The following is a 19,398-nucleotide window of genomic DNA, read 5'->3' on the forward strand; positions in this document are numbered from 1 at the left end:
ATCCTGGCATCAATTTCTCACACACACAAGTGTAAGTAATGGGAAAAGGAGAAATGAGCCTTATATTCTGGATAATTTATGAATAGTAGGAATGTGGAAAAATCCAACATGAAAATGTTTTATACTTTAGAGTAGGAAGCATCCTTTTTTCCCAGCAGCATTTGGCTCAATTCATCAGAACTGAGGAATCAAGTAACTAGCCAGACAAAAATAAGGCTGGTAGTTGGAGGTGAACTGAGCAGTGCATTTCACAAGGACGTGGACTGAGCTGGCATTTGAGCTAAATGTGATCAAAGTTAATAACAGAGTGCAACACATGTACATGTAAGTAAATTTACGAAGTGATTACCTACATGTTTGTTACAAAGATGGAAAGACCTGAGGTCTTTACAGAAAGAATTTATAACATCTAAGAGGACAAAAAAAGAAAAAGTAGGTCCAGGACTCTGGACAGCAAGAAAGACATTTAGAATATACTAACCTGAATTCACCTGTGTAATTTATTTGACTTACATGTAAAAATTGTTTAACTTTCAAAAAACAAAAATAGTTCAAATGTGACCATGGCTTCCTTTCTGTGAGACAACAGAGAGGGACACAATCAACAGTACAATCTGACAGGGGCAAAGAGGCACTGAAAACCAGCTTTAATTTAACAGGAACAGTCACTTTTTCTTAGTGTGATGCACATAAGCAGGCAGTGAAGTAGAAGGCATTAAATAAAATTATTAGAATTCAATTGCATTAGAATACAATTAAATAGAGAACCAAAATCATGGTCAGTCTTATGGGGGATCATAAGTGAACTCCCTGAAAACTCTCATCATTCAGGAATGCTGCACAGCCCTTTGTGCACTGTGTTTAAAAAAACTAAGAGCTCCATTTGCACCTGTGAGCAAATTACCTTTTTGCTAAGCTGCTGATTTTCCTTTTCCAGTTCCACAAACTTGAGGCTGCTCTCTCTGGAGGTCAAGGAGGCATCTCTCAGCTCTTGGATTGTGTTCTGCAAGCTCTGATTATCCTTCTCTAGCTTCAGTATTCGACTCGAAGCACACTCATTCAACTCAAACACAAAAGACTTTCTGGCTGTTGAAACATGAGAAGCAGAAGGTGGCACCAATCAATTCACCAGTGTCTCCTGAGGTGCACAAGATCCACTTGTATGAAGATTATTGCAGTCAGTCTTGCAATTTCAGCTTGACTGCTAAGCAAATACTTGGTTAAAACCAGAACCCATTTTCACAGAAAACCATTAATACCTTCAATAAATATCTGAACAGCCAGCCATCTAAAAAGTTGCTTACTTTCTTAACTCATCTAAAATTTGCTTTAGTCATGTTGAGAGCATGTCTAATGTTACTAAAAAAATATAGTGTGATACCATCTCAGACTTTCATCACAGAAATAAACTGAGGCAGAAAGTAAACTCCTGCTAAATTTTTGCTAAAACAGCAAGGTGGTGCACTTCCAAGAGCTAGTGAAAACTCAGGTATTCAATCACATTCAGTCATAGAAAAAAATCTTACAAAAGAGAATTCCAGTGCTTATCTTTATAGCTTCTTCATCAAGAGTATGCTGAAGCACAGAGAATAATTCACTACAAGTTATCCAGGCACGGGACACCCATCATAATGCTGATCTGAGAAGTGTCTCATGTTGACATCTCAGAACTAAATTTATTCAAGTCTTGCAACAGAGATGTTTTACTCAATGCTTGTAGATCAAAAGCCTCACTACTTCTCAGCCACAAATCCATCACCTGAGCCTCACTGCTCTGGTAATTTCTCTGCCCAGCATTTGAATAATTACAAGGGCAACCTTCTTGTATACATGAAATAATTGCTACCCATCACCTCAAAACCACATTTCATATGAAATTTACTTTAGCACTGTCTTTAAACCTAAGAAAATTAGTAAGCCCTTCTAAATAAGCACTACAGCACACTGAGTACTTTAAGCTGGCAACTTTCTGAGATTGGTAAAATTCTGTTTGTCCCTTTTGTAGAGCATCACCTGGATGCTTTGGTCAAGTGAATACTCAAATACTTAACATTTACTAACTAAATATTCCAGTTGAGTCTGTTCTGAAGTGAAGTCCACCTAAATTACTTTTTTCCATGCTTATTTTCTAAATTATTTTAATAAAAAATACCAAACTAGCTGGTAAAACCTTCTATCCACCAGCCTTGCATATTCAACTTGATATCCAGGAACGGGAGATTTTCCAGAAGAGTTTTGCAGTCTGACTCTATTTGTACAAACAAGCTGCATTCAGAACAGCAACATGGATTGAAATAAAACTTCTTACAGAGAATTACTGTAAAGTCAGAACAGCACTTGCATGAAATAAAAGTTCAAAGTTAAATGTTCTTAAAAAAAAAAAAAATCCGCTTCCTTCACCATTTTATTTTCCTACTGAATACAAATTTATGGATGTTCTCAGTTCCTCATTCTTTTTCTTTGGTTAATCAGAGAGCTTCTGAAGCTCCAGTGCTAAAATGCTACACATCAGTGCAGTGCTTGCTAACTCACGCAAATTTCTAAAGTTATGTTTGATAGAAATCAGTAATAAGAGGTAACTAGCATTCTTCCTTCTATTACATCAACAGTGAAAGCAAATCAGGAAGGGAACAAAATGTGGTATTTTAAACGGGCCATAAAATTTAGGTATTTTTACATTTTCCTGAATTACTCTTGATCAAAATTTTTAAAGTTTTGAGGGAACTGTGTTTTTCCCCCACTAACACAATGAGCAATATTGTTGATTACACAGAAGGAGTAATAGAGTGACAATTATTTCTCAGGCTAACATAACCTGCTCTGCAAGATTATTATTTAGAAGTAACAATTAACTAGCCATTAATATTAGTGAAGAGAACTCGGATCCTGGACAGCAAGAAGATTGCAGAATTGGTGTCAGCCACACACACAGCCGTTTTACAAAACAAAGCTATTCTAGACAGTTTCACTGAAAACTTAACATCTGCTTACTCTAATTTATTCCATTGTCTTCAAGTTCAACTGTTCCTGGCTCACAAGGCCAAACATGCAAGTCTTAGCAAAATAGGGTGAATACTCAATACTCAAAGCTGCATGTTGAATTAGAGGAAATAGCTTGTATTTCCCAAGTTCCACTTAGAATCATTATTTAGGCTGGTGTAATAGAAGAAACGTTAAACACAGGAACCAATGCTAAAACCTGTCCAGTGAAGAAAGAATAAGCTATGTTTGTGATAGCTACGGAAATCAAATCAACCACTCAAAGAAAAAAAATCAGCCAGTTATTTTAACTGCACACATTTTTCACTATCTTGTAAAAATAAATGACTTCAGCATACATTACTTCCTGGGACTTAAAGACCACATAACTGTCTGTATTAACTGTACTAAAGAATACTAAAGATGACAGACTCCACCCAACCATTCAGTTAGAAATATTCAATGTGACATTTCTGCTGTGTCATTTACAAAGCTTTATTTTTTAATTTTTATTAAAGTATAATACTTAAAAGTCCTTCTCTCAGTGATGAACATAACACAAGGAAAACATTTTGAAGCTTTCAAAAGAGAGTTAAAGGAAGAGGAATACATTTTAGAAGCTCAAAAAAATGAAGGTCAAAGTCAAGTGGCTGAATGAGAGAAGCTTTCCAATCTTGGATTCAACTTCTGTCCCCATCTCAGTCAACCAATCTGTTTATTCTGAAACAGACCACAAAGACCATAGCTACCCCAGGTGGTACTCACTATCTGCAAGATCAGTGCTTTTAGACAGTTGTTCTAGTTCCCAGCCTAGGTGTGCAGACTCATTCATGCTCTGTTTCTGTGCAATCTCCAAGACCATGTTCTCCTCCAGCAGCTCTTCAATCCTCTTCTTGTCTGTGTCCCGGTCCTGTGCAAGACACACGTGAATGAAGAGTGCTCAGCTCATCTCTAAGACTGCAGGCTGAGCTGCTACAAGCACAGTCTATGTTGAGGGTGGAAGAATCTCCTTAAACACTGGGGTTTTATAATGAAATACATCTTCAGGATTAAATGTCTGCTGTGGGCTACCTGTATGAGCCCCAGAAAGCAAAGCCCAACTGGCCCTGTTCAGCACCAGCTCTGGTCCACAATACACTTGGAGAGAGGGGAATGGCAGCAGGAACTCACTGGGAGATGACAGGGCCACTACAAGCCAGGACTAGTATGGCAGACTGGATTCAAGATGTCTCCAGAGCTAAGCTCTTCAAAACCATGCAGCATCATGGTCTGACACACTGGAAGTTCTTCAGATAGAACCTTGAATTCTGCAGAGCTTCAACTCGTCTCATCAAACTTTATGGATCAGCAAGTAACACCTGCCTCATAATTTGAATTCTAACTCCTGAAAACAGACCTGGAAAATGAATCTATTGTTGCTTCTTGTGACTATTTGGGCCATTTGCTTTTGTGCTAACTGAAATGCTGCCTCAGTGGTTCTCAGCTTTTCAGAAACCAAAACTCAAAAATTCATCAAGTCACCAGAAAAGCATGCAAAATCTCCAGCAACTTTGGAGAAGCTGAGCATGACATGACCTTTATAATATCCTGAATCATAGAATCGTAACATGGCTTGGGATGGAAGGGACACTAAAGATGCTGCAGTTCTTGCCAAGGGAAGTGACACTTCCAACTAGACCACATTGCTCAAAGCTCTGTCCAACCTGGCCTTTAACACTTCTAGGGATGAGGCATCTACAACTTCTCTGGGAAACCTCTTTCAGTGCCTCAACACCTTCGCAGTAAAGAATTTCTTCTTCCTACTATCTAATCTAAACCTACACTCTTTTAGTTTGAAGCCATCCCCTCTGTCCTATCACCACATGCCCTTGTAAAATGTCTTCTTAAAATGTCTTCCACCATCTTTCTTTCACGCTCTCTCCAGGAGCTTGGTGCCATCTGCAAATCCACTGACAGTACACTTGACCCCTTTGACAATATCATAAATGAAGATATTAAGTAACATTGGTCCCAGTATGGATCCCTGAGGGACACCCCTTGTCACTGATGTACATTGAGATTCAGTAATCCCACACAGCACCCTCCACATTTTTATTTCCAACAGAACCTGTTGAAAATCCTCTATAGATAAACCACAAGAATTCAAGTCATGGTGGGATACAAGGAGGACTGTTAAGTAACATACAAGAGATAAAAGAGTATTTATTATTTCTAGTGGGATTTGAGGAGGACTGTTAAGTAAAATACAAGAGATAAAAGAGTATTTATTATTTCTAGTGGGTTGCTTTTTTGTTTGTAGACAATAGTCTCCCACTTATTACCTTTCCTTATTTATGAAGCAATAAAACTCAAAAAATAAAATATCTCTGATTTACACATAAAGAAATTCTAGAATTTTGTGTCTTTTACAGTGGTAATGGATTCCTAAAGACTCTGCAATGGCTGGGGATTTTGTTCCCAACGAGAAAGACTATTTACTAGAGTAGATTTAATTTCCTAATCTAAAAGATTTCTACTTAAACAGATTTTAGTATCTCAATTAACAAAATGTATGAAAGCAGACTGTATTATAAAATTGTGATGTACCTTCTGCATAAAAAACCCTCAGTCTCATACAGTGTAACAATGGCAATAACTACACTGTTAACATTACACTATTTCAAGAAATCATGCACAGAAAGTTTAATCTAAAAACCTCTTCAAAAGCACTATTGATTTATTTGCCTGTCTTTACCAGTTTCTGTGACTTGATTTTGTAATGTAAAGATAAAAATGGAAGTTTAAAAAATTAGCATAATGAAAAAGAAAGTGCATACCAGCTCTACATCATGAAGTTTGGATTTCAACTGCAAATTTTCTTTCTCTAATTCATGCAGCTTATCACCACGAGCTCTTGCTATGTTCAGCTGTTCTTCTAGCATGGCTTTTGTTTCAATTAATACAATATTGTCTTCTCTTAATTCCTAGGAAAAAAAGTAACATTATTAATTTCTTACTGACTTTTCATAGACCAAGGGATTTTAATAAAGTGACACTGGAAAAAAACAAGAAGAAAATCTGACATGTTTGCTTCATAGCAAGACTTTTACTTAATATTTTAATGAGAGATGATAGTATTTTTTATTACCTTTCAGTCACTATGCAAGTAAATCTATATTTCTTAGGGTTTTTTTCCTGAATTTTACAACATTAACAGAGCTTCTTTTGCTTTATATGAGGCTAGAGCAAGAAGTGCACACAAAAAAGCAACTGTTCAATTCCACTGCTGTAATTCCTTTGCCAATTGATCATAGTTCCTTCTTTTCCCAGCTTCAAAATAGATTACTTACTTTCAAGGGATGGGGAACAGTATCCATCAATACATTCAAGATCCACATTCCTGTTTCAGTACACTCATGTGCAAATGTCTGTTTAATAAAGTTTGTCTCTCTCTCTCTCTCATGAACAGAATTTTAATTCACTTGAACAGCAGAAGTTGTTTTATACTAAACACTTTATCACTTAACACTCCCTGCCACTTCCCCACTAAACACATGAGCGTGAACTGCACAAGCCATGTCACTTATTCATTAGAGCTTTGGGATCTGGTTTTAGTGAGTAGAAGTTTAATTTATTCCTTTGTGGTAGCCAACAGCATTAGAAACAGGTGAATTATACTGCACTGCAACTGTTCCTTGCAAATGACAAATCAAATGGAACTCTATTCATTCAAGTATCTTTTTCTGGAAACATGAAATATACAAAGCATGAAATCTGGCCATGAAATGTTGGTCATGTTTTAAACACATTTATCAAAAATGTCTCATTTTAAGCTAATACCTCACTGCTAGCTTTTACTTTGGTTGAGCCTCAGATAAGTCTCGAGTCCAAGACACGTTCTATGACAGGAATTCATCAGCATTTCAAGATTAAATGGATACAGTAGGGAATGTTCCCCAGATGAGTTACAACTGGGCAAGAAGTAGATTGATTCTCTACAGAAACTTATCATTCTCTCTCCATCCACCCTGCTGTTCCAATGAAATATAAAAAACCAGAAAATGTGCAAACAGGACAAACTTCTAGACAAGTTTATTCCTGGATAATTGACTTCAAATGTGATGTCTCTGCTGACACAATGTTCATGTCTGGTCTCTCAGACCACAAACATCCAAACTAAGTAGATTCCTGAAAGATCACCAGGCATGAGCAAATCACTTTCACAACTTAATCAGTAACTATCTTCTCAGTTTTTGGGGTGTAATCAGCCTTAAGCAGCCTTATATAAGCTCATTTATTTAAAAAGCAAACAGAAAAGAAGGAAAAAAAAGAAAGAAGACAGATTTCAAGAATGATTTAAGAGTGTCTGATGACAGCCACTTCCCCTGCCTTTTGGTACTACAGGGGGCCATAATTTAAGAGCCTTCCATAATCATAGTTGTTTGTTGCAGCTTGACTGAATAAGGCATAATATGGAAAGTCTACCTTATGCAGTGCCATACTGTCCTTGATCTCTCAGTGGGTCAGCTACCAACTTGCAAATCATGAGAGAAAATATTTCCCTACTATAGTAGCATTAAAAGGACAGTATGTCAGTGCTTGTGAAGAGATTCATCTTCAATTAAAATGTCTGAGTATGCAAGTAACTAAAATAACAATACTGAAACACTAAGGTTACAGAACCTGCATTTTGGGCCAAGTCTGATCTAACAGGGTCACTTCAGGGTGGGCAAACTTAAAAGGCTGACACTGAACAGATGACAGACCAGAAAAAGTACATGGCACAAAAACTGCTGGGTGTTATGGAAGCTGCCAGAATATCTGTAATGAAACAGCAATGTGCCAAGAGTTTACTTTGCTAGATCACCACACTAAATCTGGACCACAGCCCTAAGAACTGAAGTGGTGTCTGACCTCAAAGACATGACCTCATAACTATCCTTAAAACTGCCTACTAAGCAAGAACTAGTTATTTTAGTGTCTCATCAAGAGCCAAACTATGTGCCAAGTACATACACATACGCAGGCTCTGGTACAAACCACAAACCAGTAGGAGCTGCACTATATGGAAAACTGAAGCACTTTCCACTGAGCACCCAGGATGGGCAGTCATGCCAGTTCAAAGTAGTTCTGATGAAATATTAAATTAATAACCAGGTGGAAATGCTTGCTGGGATGAGGTAGACATTGCTCACTCTCAGATCTGGGGTTGTCTTAATACTGAAAAATTCATATAATTTAAATAATTAGTCCATGGGAGCTTTCCATGAGAAGAAAAGCTGTCCTAACTAACACATGTCAGCACTAACATCTCCCAGAAGTTGCTGGAATAACACAGCTGACCTAAAAATCTAACTGGCTACAAATCACACTTGTTAGACAGTCAGCAGGTGGTCGTCATGGGGTGGTGCTGCTTCCACTGGAATTAAAGCTAATTTTTAATCAAATTAACAAATTCAAATATAAAAATAACCAAATATATAATTCAAATATAAAAAACAACCAACATTATTTTATAACTATAAGGTTATTTTAAAATCAGCACGAAAAACAGCTGGCTGTGGATTTTTTTTTTTTTGTTTAATACAGTGGGTATAACTCAGCTTTTGCACTTTCTAAAATGGATTACATATTGTGATTTGATGACCTATCAACTGCAACTTGAAATAGCTTTAAGAATGTGCACTGTGCATTCAGATGGTTACAATTAACTCTGTGGATAAGTGGTTGCACAATCAGGGTGTGTTGTCATTGGGGAACATTTTAAGAAACTAAAGTAGCAATAAGATTGTTTAAATCTGAAAAAAAAGAACTTTCACATGCATCTGGCCCAATTCAAACCCTTGCCATCAGTCTGTTTAGAAGCTGTTGCTACTGAGCCATAACGCAGTTAACATTTTGTGACAATCAAACACTGAACACTCATATGACAACATACAAGACATGCTTTTGCTTTTACTTTCTTTTTAATTGACAAGAGACTCCTCCCATCATCCTGCATAGAAATTTTATTATGATGAGAAAGAGAAAAACTGAGCAAGGCATACTGCTTGGCCTTAGAAAATAATCTCATCTCAAGGAACAATGAAAGGTTCAGTGGAGATGACCCTGGAAGGGAGCTTAGCACTGCAGAGAAGCACCTCCATGGTCCTGCACTGAGCTGCTCCTTCACATTCACACTCGTGACCTCGTTAAGCAACCCCCGCAGGAAGGCTCCAGAGGACATTAATGTTCCTTGAATGATGGTTCAATTAAAATGTCACTCCTGAACAATTTGCCAAGAGACAGAGAGAAGGGAAACACCACACAAGTCTTAAAAATGTTACACTGACATACAGATTCCAACCTTTTGCACACCTCCTGCAATACCAGGAAGGAAAAGATTTTAAGGGCTCATTTAATAGCTTTCTGCATTGATGCACAACATTAAATCCTCTTTTTTTTCTCACCTACCAATCTTGACAACCCTGTCAAGACCCTAGGAGCCCTAAGGTATCACATTACCACAGAAAAGCAGCTGATGCTGAACACAACTACATTTTCACTGCATGCCCTGGATGATTTGCTCAGGTCTTAAGGGTTAGAGCTTAGCAAGCCATTGGCAACCAGTAAATGCCATGAAATGAATAATCACTGTACTGTCTAGAGGTAAAAATCTCTACCATGTTATATCCCTGAACAAATCTAAGCAGAGACTATACTGACCCCAGACATTAATTCTTCTTTCAGAGGGGCAGAGGACTTGAGTCAGATTTGATAGAAAACTGAGGCCCCATGGAAAGCTGGATATTGGCTAGTATGCACAATCTTTGTGCTACTCTATGACCATAAAAACACAGAACAGGGCCCTGTGGAATCCTCTGAATGCACCAGCCTGACACCAATGGAGTTTGCCTGCTGCTCAATGCTGTCAGTCCATGGTTGGATTCAAAACCTGATCAATGAAGCAAGAGGGGGTGGTGAGAATGTGAAACTCGCTGTCTGTTCTAAACCACACAGCTGTGCAATCCTGCTGCCTGTTAGAAAAGCTCAGCTGCTACAAAAGTGACTTTTGCTAAAGGCCACACTACGGCTCCAAATTAGACATGCACCAGATCAATGGGAAAATATTCCTGGTCCCACTACTGTATCTGTGCTGGTTTTGGCTGGGGTAGGCCAAATGGCTAGTATGGGGCTGTGTTTTACATTTGGCTGAACACAGTGTTAATAGAGAGATGTTTTTGTTATTGCTGAGTAGAGCTCACACAGAGCAAAAGCCTTTTTTGCTTTCTGTGCTGCCAGGATGGCAAGGAAGTTGGGGGTGCATGGGAAACTGGGAGGAGACACAGCCAGGACAGGTGACTCTAACTGACCAAAGGGATATTCCAGCCCATATGGCATCATGCTCAGTACATAAAGTGGGAAGAAGAGGAAGGAAGGGGAGGACATTTGGAGTGACTGTGTTTCACTTTCCAAGTCACCATTACATGTGATGGGGCTCTGCTCTCCTGGAGATGGCTGAAAAACCTGCCTGCCCATGGGAACCAGTGAATTAATTCCTTAGTGTGCTTTGCTTGTGAGTGTGGCTTTTGCTTTCCCTACTAAAACATCTTTATCTAAATCCACAAGTTTTCCAGCATTTACCCTTCCAATTCGCTCTCTAATCTCACTGGTGGGGAGTGAGTGAGTGGCTGTGAGGGGCTTGGCTGCTGGCTGGGGTTAAACCATGACAGTATTGCAGGGAGGTATCCCTGGAGAGCCAGCACTAATCTTTGACATTCTGCAGTTCCACCAAAAACTGACAGGATGGAAGAGAGAGCAAGGAGAGTTAGAAGAAATTCGACACTAATATGAAGGTCTCTTATAACTGAATGCTATGTTAAGCAAGATTAGCAGTGCAGGACATGCAGACAGCAGTCCAGGAAACTGCTGGCTCTGGGACAATCAAGAAAGCTACTCCCTTGATCGCAAATGAAGGGGACACAAAAACTCCTCTCTGAGCTCCAGGTAAATGATCTGAGCAGCAGGTAAAGCTAAGCACCCCTAGTGCACAGCCAGAAGGGGAAACATCAGGATGGCTCACTGATAGCCAGTGTGCCAGGGCACAGCATGACTGATTTGCCAGCTTGAGGGAGGAAAACAGAGAGAGGCAGAGCTTCATTCTTCCTAATGCAAACTGGGAATTACCGAGAGGCAAGACAGGCTTTTACAGTCTATTACTACATTTAATAACCATCCATTTTAGTGAACCTATTCATAAGAAACAGCAGCTAGCTGGCCCCTTAGGTTAAAGAAGGGGAAAAAAAATAACCTACAAAGTAGAGTTTATAGAGCAGAAAAATAAGGTCTGTGCTCTCAGCCAGAGGTCTGGCAACATCACTCTTCTACCTCAGACGTGGAATGTTATCTAATTATAGTGAGGCTGTCAATTACTAAACCTCCATTTGGTTCAGCAGTCTGGATATTTATTTGATCTTGGCTGAAGTGTTATGTATATGGATTACTGAGACTTTTGGTGTGAATTCCTCAAAGAACTGAAAGAACAGAAAGAGAAGTCCTTCCTAAATTTAACATCAGCCATGCTGAGCCAATGAGTTTGGCCAGATGATCTTGAAGGTCTTTTGCAACCTAATTCAATTAATAATTCCTGGATGGGCATAGCTGCAGGTGACTAAGCAACTGACATTACTACTGGAACAAAGCCACACACTTCTCATTGACATACCCCATTCATGACACTAGGGAGGATCCAAAATTTTTCTCCTTTCTTCTACAAGTAACATTCACAAAAAGGGGTTCCTAGAATTTGTCACCTGAGGTCATCCTTATAAATTTTAACAATTGCATCTGCTCCAAAACCCTAAGGAAAAACACCCAGAAATTCACTTAACTAATTTATAAATGCTATTTAAAATGTTTGACTGAGGAACAACTTTGGAACAGAGGGAATTTACCTAAAGCTAAACTAAAGATCTGCACTCTAGCAAAAGCATCCAGAAAAGGTCTGTCCTGTTTAGCCACATAATGCTGAACTAAGCAGAGTTCTTTAAAACTAATGGCCATTTATTTTGTGTGCACCAAGTACTTCCTCTACTGAAAGAAGTTTTAATAATGCTCAGTCAATAGCTACAATGCATGTTATGAAACTTCTACTTGCTCTGATGTTCTGCTACAGTCAGCTCAATGACAAATGACACATGAACCAGTAACACAACAAAAGCCAAACATTAAGGATTACTCAGCAAACCTTTCTCCTAATTTTCACTTGCCTCCATGCGAGCTTTGTAGAACTCCACATCGTGAAGTTTCTCTTTGCACCGAACCAGCTCCATCTCGAGCCTCTCCACGCGGTTTGCCCTCTCTCTCAGAGAATCCAGCTCATCTCTGTAGGCTCGGGCAGAGCGAGCATCTGAGGCAAGGTGCATGTTCTGCGAGGGATAAGCACGGAGAAAAACCTAACTTAACACTTTAAAGTGTGTGCTCTAAACTTTATTTTTTTTGTACTTACTTACTGATTGTAAGCATAAATAAATAGCATTCCTCTGGTTAAGGAGTAAGAATTCTCCTAGTAGCCAGTAAATTCTTTACAAGACCAAGAGGTTCTTCAGCCTCTTGGACCTCTGACATTACTAATGCCTCATGCTGCATAAGCTTCAGGCACTACTAGGCTATTGGCAAGCTGAACAGATGAGACTGCTCTCAACAATTAAGTGGGAAGCATAGCACTGCTATGCCACTACCATAATCTTTAAACAGCTTGCTGGACTAAGTTGATTTCCTCATTATAAAACAGACATAGTAGTAATTTTAGCCTCACACTGAAACAGGATTTTTTTTTTAAATAAGGAAAATTGTCACAGTAAAACGAGCCCATCTCACCTCTTGCTTTATTTTTTGCAGCTCTAGGGTGAGCTGCTCAACTTCATGCTTAGAATCTGCAAGCTGCTCAGACTTCTCTTCCCTGAAAAGGATTAGAAAAATCTTAGTAATTTTTTTCTTTCCTAAAACAATATTGATTATATGGACATTGCCAGGAATCTGTAAAGAAGAGAAACATCTCCCAGCATATTCTTTGTTATGACAGCTTCATCATTTTCTCATGGTACTAGACACATATCTTGGATCCAAATTTGCAACCCTGTTTTTATACTAAGTTCCTGTGTTCAAACCTCATAGGTGCACTGGCTGTCATAGATAGCTTCCACTTTAAGTGAAAAAGCAGAGCTAGCAGCTGGTATTTTGAATGGGGGAAGAGAGAGATGAGACACAAAAAGAAGAATGGAAGTAGCCTTCACTCTACAGCTAAAGGCCAATTATGAAAGAAAAGATACACACTACTAGCTTCCTACTGCTCTGACTTGAAAGGTGTGATTCTGAGAGTGCCTATGGAAGCCAGTGTATTGGAGCTCCTGCACTTTCAGGATGTACAAGACTTAATATGCAAGTCTCTCTAGAAGCACAAAATAATGGTGACTTACAGCTCCTGACGGATTCTTCTCAATTTAGCCTTTGTGTCTGCCAACTCAACTGCAAGGTGCTGCTTTTCTTCATTAGAAAGAGGGTTTGCAGGGTTTGGTGAAGAATCTGGACTTGGTACTTTCACAGGGCTTGGTGGTTGCTGAGACTGCAGATAATCTCTTTCTTGAGTGAGATCTACAATCACCTGGAAATATAGAAGACTATGTAGTTCCAAGAGATAAATAGTGTATTTATACATTGTTTTAAAAATACCTAAAAATTATTTTTAGATTTGGGAAATTACTCATCTGGCATGACAGAGAATTCAAATGACAGCCAGGAGCGAAGGTTTCACAGAAAAGGAAAGGAATCTCCACTATGCTCCAACCAATAACATTCCCCTTCCAAAGCTCAAAATAAGTAGTCTGTTTCCCTTGAAGAATTCATAAAAGCCTTAACTTTTATGAATTAACTAACACAATCGCAGCCAAAAGCATGACAGAAGATTAACAGGCAAAAGAAGAGGAGAAGGTTTCTCCAGAGATCTGAAGGGAAAGGAACTGATGAATCGAAAAAACTAGAGAAGACATTGGAGCCCAATGGCTAGATACCAACAGAGAGACTAACAAGCACTGCCTGAATGACTGGACAGACATGAGAGACATTTGGTCTCCCCTTCATGGAGACACTGCTCAACTGCTCTTTACAATCATTTCACCTCATCTTAGTGCTTACGCAAGAATCAACGGAAAAGTTGAAAAATCTTTCTACAATTTTTCAGAGGTGTAGTAGAAAGGTCCAGAAGAAATAGAAACCTAGTGCACAAACAAGACAACAAGAGAAGGAATGGAGGCTACATCTGCTGCTTCTCATGAGCTCTATATGGGAGAGATATGTCCTCATACTTCTGTGCATTCATCTCTCTCATCAATGAGCCTCCTGAGGTGGAAAACCATATTCCTGGAGAGAGACTCTAGTTCTTCTGGGGCCATATCTGGGAGCTCCAGCCACTGCAAGTCAAAGACATTCTCCTGATTGTGAGTCACCTAGGAATAGGAACAAAAAAGTATGTATTTTCACTGGCTGAGCTGAAAATTTGTTCACTGTATATGCAGCATCCCTCCCTTTTTTCTACCCATAAATTAAAAAACATATCCATTTTACCGAATCCAGCCTGGAAATAATAAATGCAACTACTTCAACTGTAACACTACCCAGAAATTGTTGGTATTTGCATTTTTTATAATTATTACATCTGATTTTAAAAAGTGATCAGATAAATATTAAGATCAATAGCATGCGCACTCACATATTAGAAGTGTGCAGCTGTCCTACTGACCCAGAAGTGATTTCCACACAGAAGGGACTTATTCCACACTGAACATTACTGAGAAGAATCCCTGATGTCAATGAATTTGCAGTTTGCAGCTGATACAGCTGGGAGGAGTTGTATCAGCTGCAGAAATACCTCTGGTTGCTGCCAGCAGTGCATCTTTCAACTGTTACCCTACCTAAATTGATTTACTCTGAATCATTTAGCAGAAACATCAGGCACGTCTCTCAAGCTCAGTTAATGACTGTTCCAGCTTTTGTTACAACCATGTGCTTAGCTCATCACAATTTTTTTTCTTTCCTAAAAAATGAACTATTTTTTAAATGTTAATAAAAAAAGTTCCTGTCTTAAGACTTTTCCTATTGGTTCCTCAAATTTGAGTGTACCAGGCTTTCTACACCTGCATGCACTGACACCTGGGCACAGTCAGCACACATTCCCAGTGAGGGGCACCTCCACTTGGCTCACCAAAGTAAGAGACTTTCTGTATTCTTTGGTAAGTCATTCTTTCTTCTGAAGCCTCAGAAAGCCAAGAATGTTTGTCATTGGATCAAACACCTTTTTAAACAGATCATATGTCCAATTTCAGCTCTTCAAGATCATCTAGCTCGGAGGTCACTGTCTGAAGCAAGTCACTGGGCAGACTGTGCCTTCTCCCACAGGGCTTGGGGAATGTGCAGCTTCTAAGACACACATACGTTTTGTCACTATTCCACATGGATCCTTACAACAACTCCTTCTGTATACCTTTAAGTAGCAAGCAAGGCATTTACCACGCCATCTCTTTAAAAGACCACTGACCCAAGTAATGATCCCAACACTAATAATGTTCATCTTACAGTTTGAGTGCAGCAGCATATTTCATTTTCTTTTTTGTGAAGTTTATATATCCATTATGAAACTCCAAGCATTAGCATTTTATAGCCAAAAAAAATCCTGTTAAGTCAAGGAAGGGAGAGATAGAACACCAAAATAGACAATACTAAGAATCCTACCTCTTGAATGTGTGACACAATGGCAGCTTGGGTTTCAATATCCAGTTGCTTTATTCTGTCAATAAACTCTTCTTTTCTTTCACACTGTTAAAAGAAAGCACACCCTGAAACAGTGCTACATACCCTAAAACTTACTGCTACGTTTTTCATTTAAATTAAAAAAAACCACCAAACTCAAACAACCTACACTGCTAATAAAAAACTGCTCAAGATTTACACTTTATCACACTAGAAGGTATAACACTTCACTGCTCCATATGGAACATGAACCAAATTATGCATTAAATTATTTAAACTTTTTAGTCAGTAAAATCAAGGCTAACTTAAATGGCTGATTTTGCTCTTTAAAACAAGTTTCAACATGCAATGTGATCAAGAGGTGGGGAAACAGCCAAAGGAAATCATCACAGCTTCATTAATGGAGCTGCACAAATGTAAACCTTCATTTACACGGCATCATTTAACCTGCCTGCCTTGCTGTTTGCATTTGGTTTTGGCAATGAAAAGAGATGCATCACTTTAGATACGATTTACATCAACACCCAATATTGTTTGTTGAAATAAATCAACATATGCTTTAGATAAAAACCAGGAAACATTCTGGATAAAAATGAGTGACATTTCAGACAAACAGATTTTAGTAAATCTTTTACTTAAAGCTTTAGAAGAGGCAGACATCTGCTATCTCTATATCTGTGATAGTGCACTAAGAATGTTATTGCCTTCTTGTAACAACACTGCACTGTGAAGAACTTAAGCAGTATTTAAAAGGATGTTTTTAAACTCATTTACAGTGCCCTTCTGGGGCCTGGTTCTGAGACTCAACCATTTACTCTCTTGGGAAGATCCTCAGACCAGCAAATGAGGACTGAGGATGCTCAGCAGCCAAAACAATCCTTTGTGTTGCAATGCAACACTAACATAGTTCAGAGCAGCAATACACAGACAGCTTTACCCTGACATAATTGAGCTGACATAGCTGAGCAGGGTAAGTGTCCCAAAGGCATGGCAAAAACACAAGGCAGACCTACAAACAAGGTCAATTATCAGCAAAGACCTTCCTGCAACGCAGCCATTGTTTACTGCCTTGGAGGTCTGGTGGGCAGAACACTGATTTCTTTATCTGGTAACTGCTATGCATTTCTCCAGAGTTTCCCATATACATTGTCTCTCTATTTATTTAAACAAATGTCACATCAAGATCCCCACACTAATAAACAAAGTCTCTATTAATCTGGTATTTTTGACACATAATATTAAATCAAAATATTGTGCAAATAAAATCATGATTCGTTAAACAAATGTTTAGACTTGTTAAACTATTTGTTTGGCATTAACATGTACTGTTCCACTTTGTATTTTAAAACAGTAAGAAAATAAACAAACAACAATCTTGATATCAAGAACACTGTTCAAAACTTATCTTGTCCCACTGTGTTATGGAAGTGAAAAAGTACACATCCTGTGTCTGATTAAGCACTGGCAACAAATTGAGGTTGCTGTTATCACACAATGTGCTTCCTCTCCCCTGCATTTCTTTCCTTCACATACTGTGTTTCTCACAATTTAGCCATTGAGCTCAAAATCTGTTCATACAGTACTGATCTTTGGGAAGATTTTCTCATTCCCGGAAAAAAAACAGATTTAAAAAAATCTTAATTTCCATGAATTATCACCTGCACAGCACATCCCAGAACCAACAACAACAGCTTCTTGATTTCATCCATACTTTTACCTGGAGAGGAAAAAAAGTCATCAGTACATACACATAACAGATAACTACTTGCAAGTGATCCTCTCCAAAATATGTGCCTAAAACAAAAAGATCTTTAAATACGTGCCTGAACAATATATATATGCCTGTTATGAAGTTACCATATTTTCTATGCAGCAGTACAGTTCTTAGGGATTAGTTTAAAATCCAGCAAGACATTTTTCCCTTGATGTGCTTCCCTCACCTATAATTTTCTAAGGCTTTTCCGATCAATATATCACACAAAAAAAAATACTTTAAATAGTTCAACACATATGACACCAGTGCTTGTCTCTTGTGTTTGTGATTAACAAGGGTGCAAAAAACCCCAACAAACTACCAACAGCTCTCCCCCCTCCAAAAAACCCCATCAAAATAAAACAAAAACACCATGGGTGAGGCAAAGGAAGGTTACTCACAAAGAACTTGCCCTAAATTCTTCTGTAAAACAGTTGCCACTCAGACTTCCCAAAGCTGAATACTATTCTGTGCATATAAATTCTCTCTGAGAGATAGATGTTGCAGCAAATAAGTTCTGTCCATTCTGCATCAAAGCCTGTTCACACTTTGAAGCTAAACCCCATGTGGTAAGAGGGCAGAGAATGAGGGATGGCTGACCATATGCTGGGAGGCCTGGGGAGAGGAGACACAGCCCTGCTGCTGTAGGGAATCCTGCTGTGACCAGCAGCCCTGCCTGCCATTTCCTACTGTTAGGAGAGGGAAAGCCTCAAGTTCCTCAAGGGGAACTGGTGCAGCTTAGAACCAGCTTGTTTCAACAAAATTTATGTGGATTGTTGGATGGTGAAGGAAATTATGCATGTCAAGGTTAGACAAAGGGCAAGACAAAGAGGGCAAAAGGAAGGCAAGGAGTTTCAATGAGAAAATAAAACATCTTTACACAGCCAGGTTCAAGAAAAGTCTGTCCTCATCCATACTGGGGGAAGATGAAGAAAGAGAAACAAAGAAACAAAACAGGCCACATGCCTGTTTTGTTTGTGTCATCCCTACACATTTGCATTCTTCCTGAGTGTGTAATTGTGGGACTAACGCTGTAGTTTTATACCCCGATTTAATTGCTCAATTGCTCCTATCAGTAAATAGATACTAATTTCTGAGTGCAACTGTGCTCCTCCACCAACACCATGCCCTTGTGAGGCTGCCCTGGCAGAAAGTCAGAGGTATGTGTGCAGGACCCAAGGCCAGGGAAGGGGAGTTAATCTGACTCATCAATTAAACTGCCACAGCCCCACAGCTGCACAAAGGCACTGACCTAAATTACCACAGGGGCTCCTGCCATTCCCACAGCCTTGCAAGCCAGCACAGCCAAGTGCAGGCAGCTTAGGAAGTAACTTGTTTCCTTATTTCCAGGCACACAAACGTCCTAAACCACTCTTTAAACATACCTACAAAATTTTCAACAACTTTTAGGTAAGTTCATCTTTATAATGACTCAAGAATGCCCTACAAAAATCATCAGTAGACTGTATGAATGAGCACTACAATTCTCAATATCCAGGCCTTGCATTAGTAACCACTAAGATTTTGCAAGCAGAAATTCTTCTCTTCAACAGAAACAGTCATCTTTAAGACAGGCTAGCTCACACTTCACCCTGTAAATACAAGCTTATACCCCTGCAGAATATTTGAAAACTGGTTTTGGAAGACATACAATCATTCTTACTCTTCTCCCTGTATGAAGAAGCACACGAAGCTTCCTCTTTCCTGGAAAGCTACAATTTAATATACTAATTCCACTTCAGTCTGTGAAAGTCTGATTGCTCTGTAGAATCCTCAGTAACACAATCTTAAGCATAGACAATGACACAGAATCCTTCACCAACAGCAAAAAAAAAAAAAAAGAAAAAGAAATCAGTTGCTTCATGAGCAGTTCCTTTGAGGGCCCTACTGGGACACTACTAGTT

General features: G+C 38.9%; 1 protein-coding gene across 3 annotated transcripts in view; it reads right to left on the reverse strand.

The window, feature by feature from the left end:
- The window catches only part of CCDC88C (coiled-coil domain containing 88C), a 96,083-nt gene that overhangs the window by 30,923 nt on the left and 45,762 nt on the right, over positions 1-19,398 (reverse strand). For all 3 annotated transcript variants that reach the window (XM_009101810.4, XM_018907305.3, XM_030239985.2), the window contains exons 5-13: positions 17,400-17,458; positions 15,724-15,807; positions 14,301-14,441; positions 13,416-13,600; positions 12,817-12,898; positions 12,207-12,365; positions 5,796-5,942; positions 3,745-3,889; positions 905-1,086 (exon numbers count right to left, since the gene is read on the reverse strand). In XM_009101810.4, coding sequence (XP_009100058.3) covers positions 905-1,086; positions 3,745-3,889; positions 5,796-5,942; positions 12,207-12,365; positions 12,817-12,898; positions 13,416-13,600; positions 14,301-14,441; positions 15,724-15,807; positions 17,400-17,458 — 1,184 coding nt within the window. The remainder of the gene's footprint in view (positions 1-904; positions 1,087-3,744; positions 3,890-5,795; positions 5,943-12,206; positions 12,366-12,816; positions 12,899-13,415; positions 13,601-14,300; positions 14,442-15,723; positions 15,808-17,399; positions 17,459-19,398) is intronic.

Source organism: Serinus canaria, chromosome 5, assembly GCF_022539315.1.
Source record: "Serinus canaria isolate serCan28SL12 chromosome 5, serCan2020, whole genome shotgun sequence".
Taxonomy (NCBI): Eukaryota; Metazoa; Chordata; class Aves; order Passeriformes; family Fringillidae; genus Serinus; species Serinus canaria.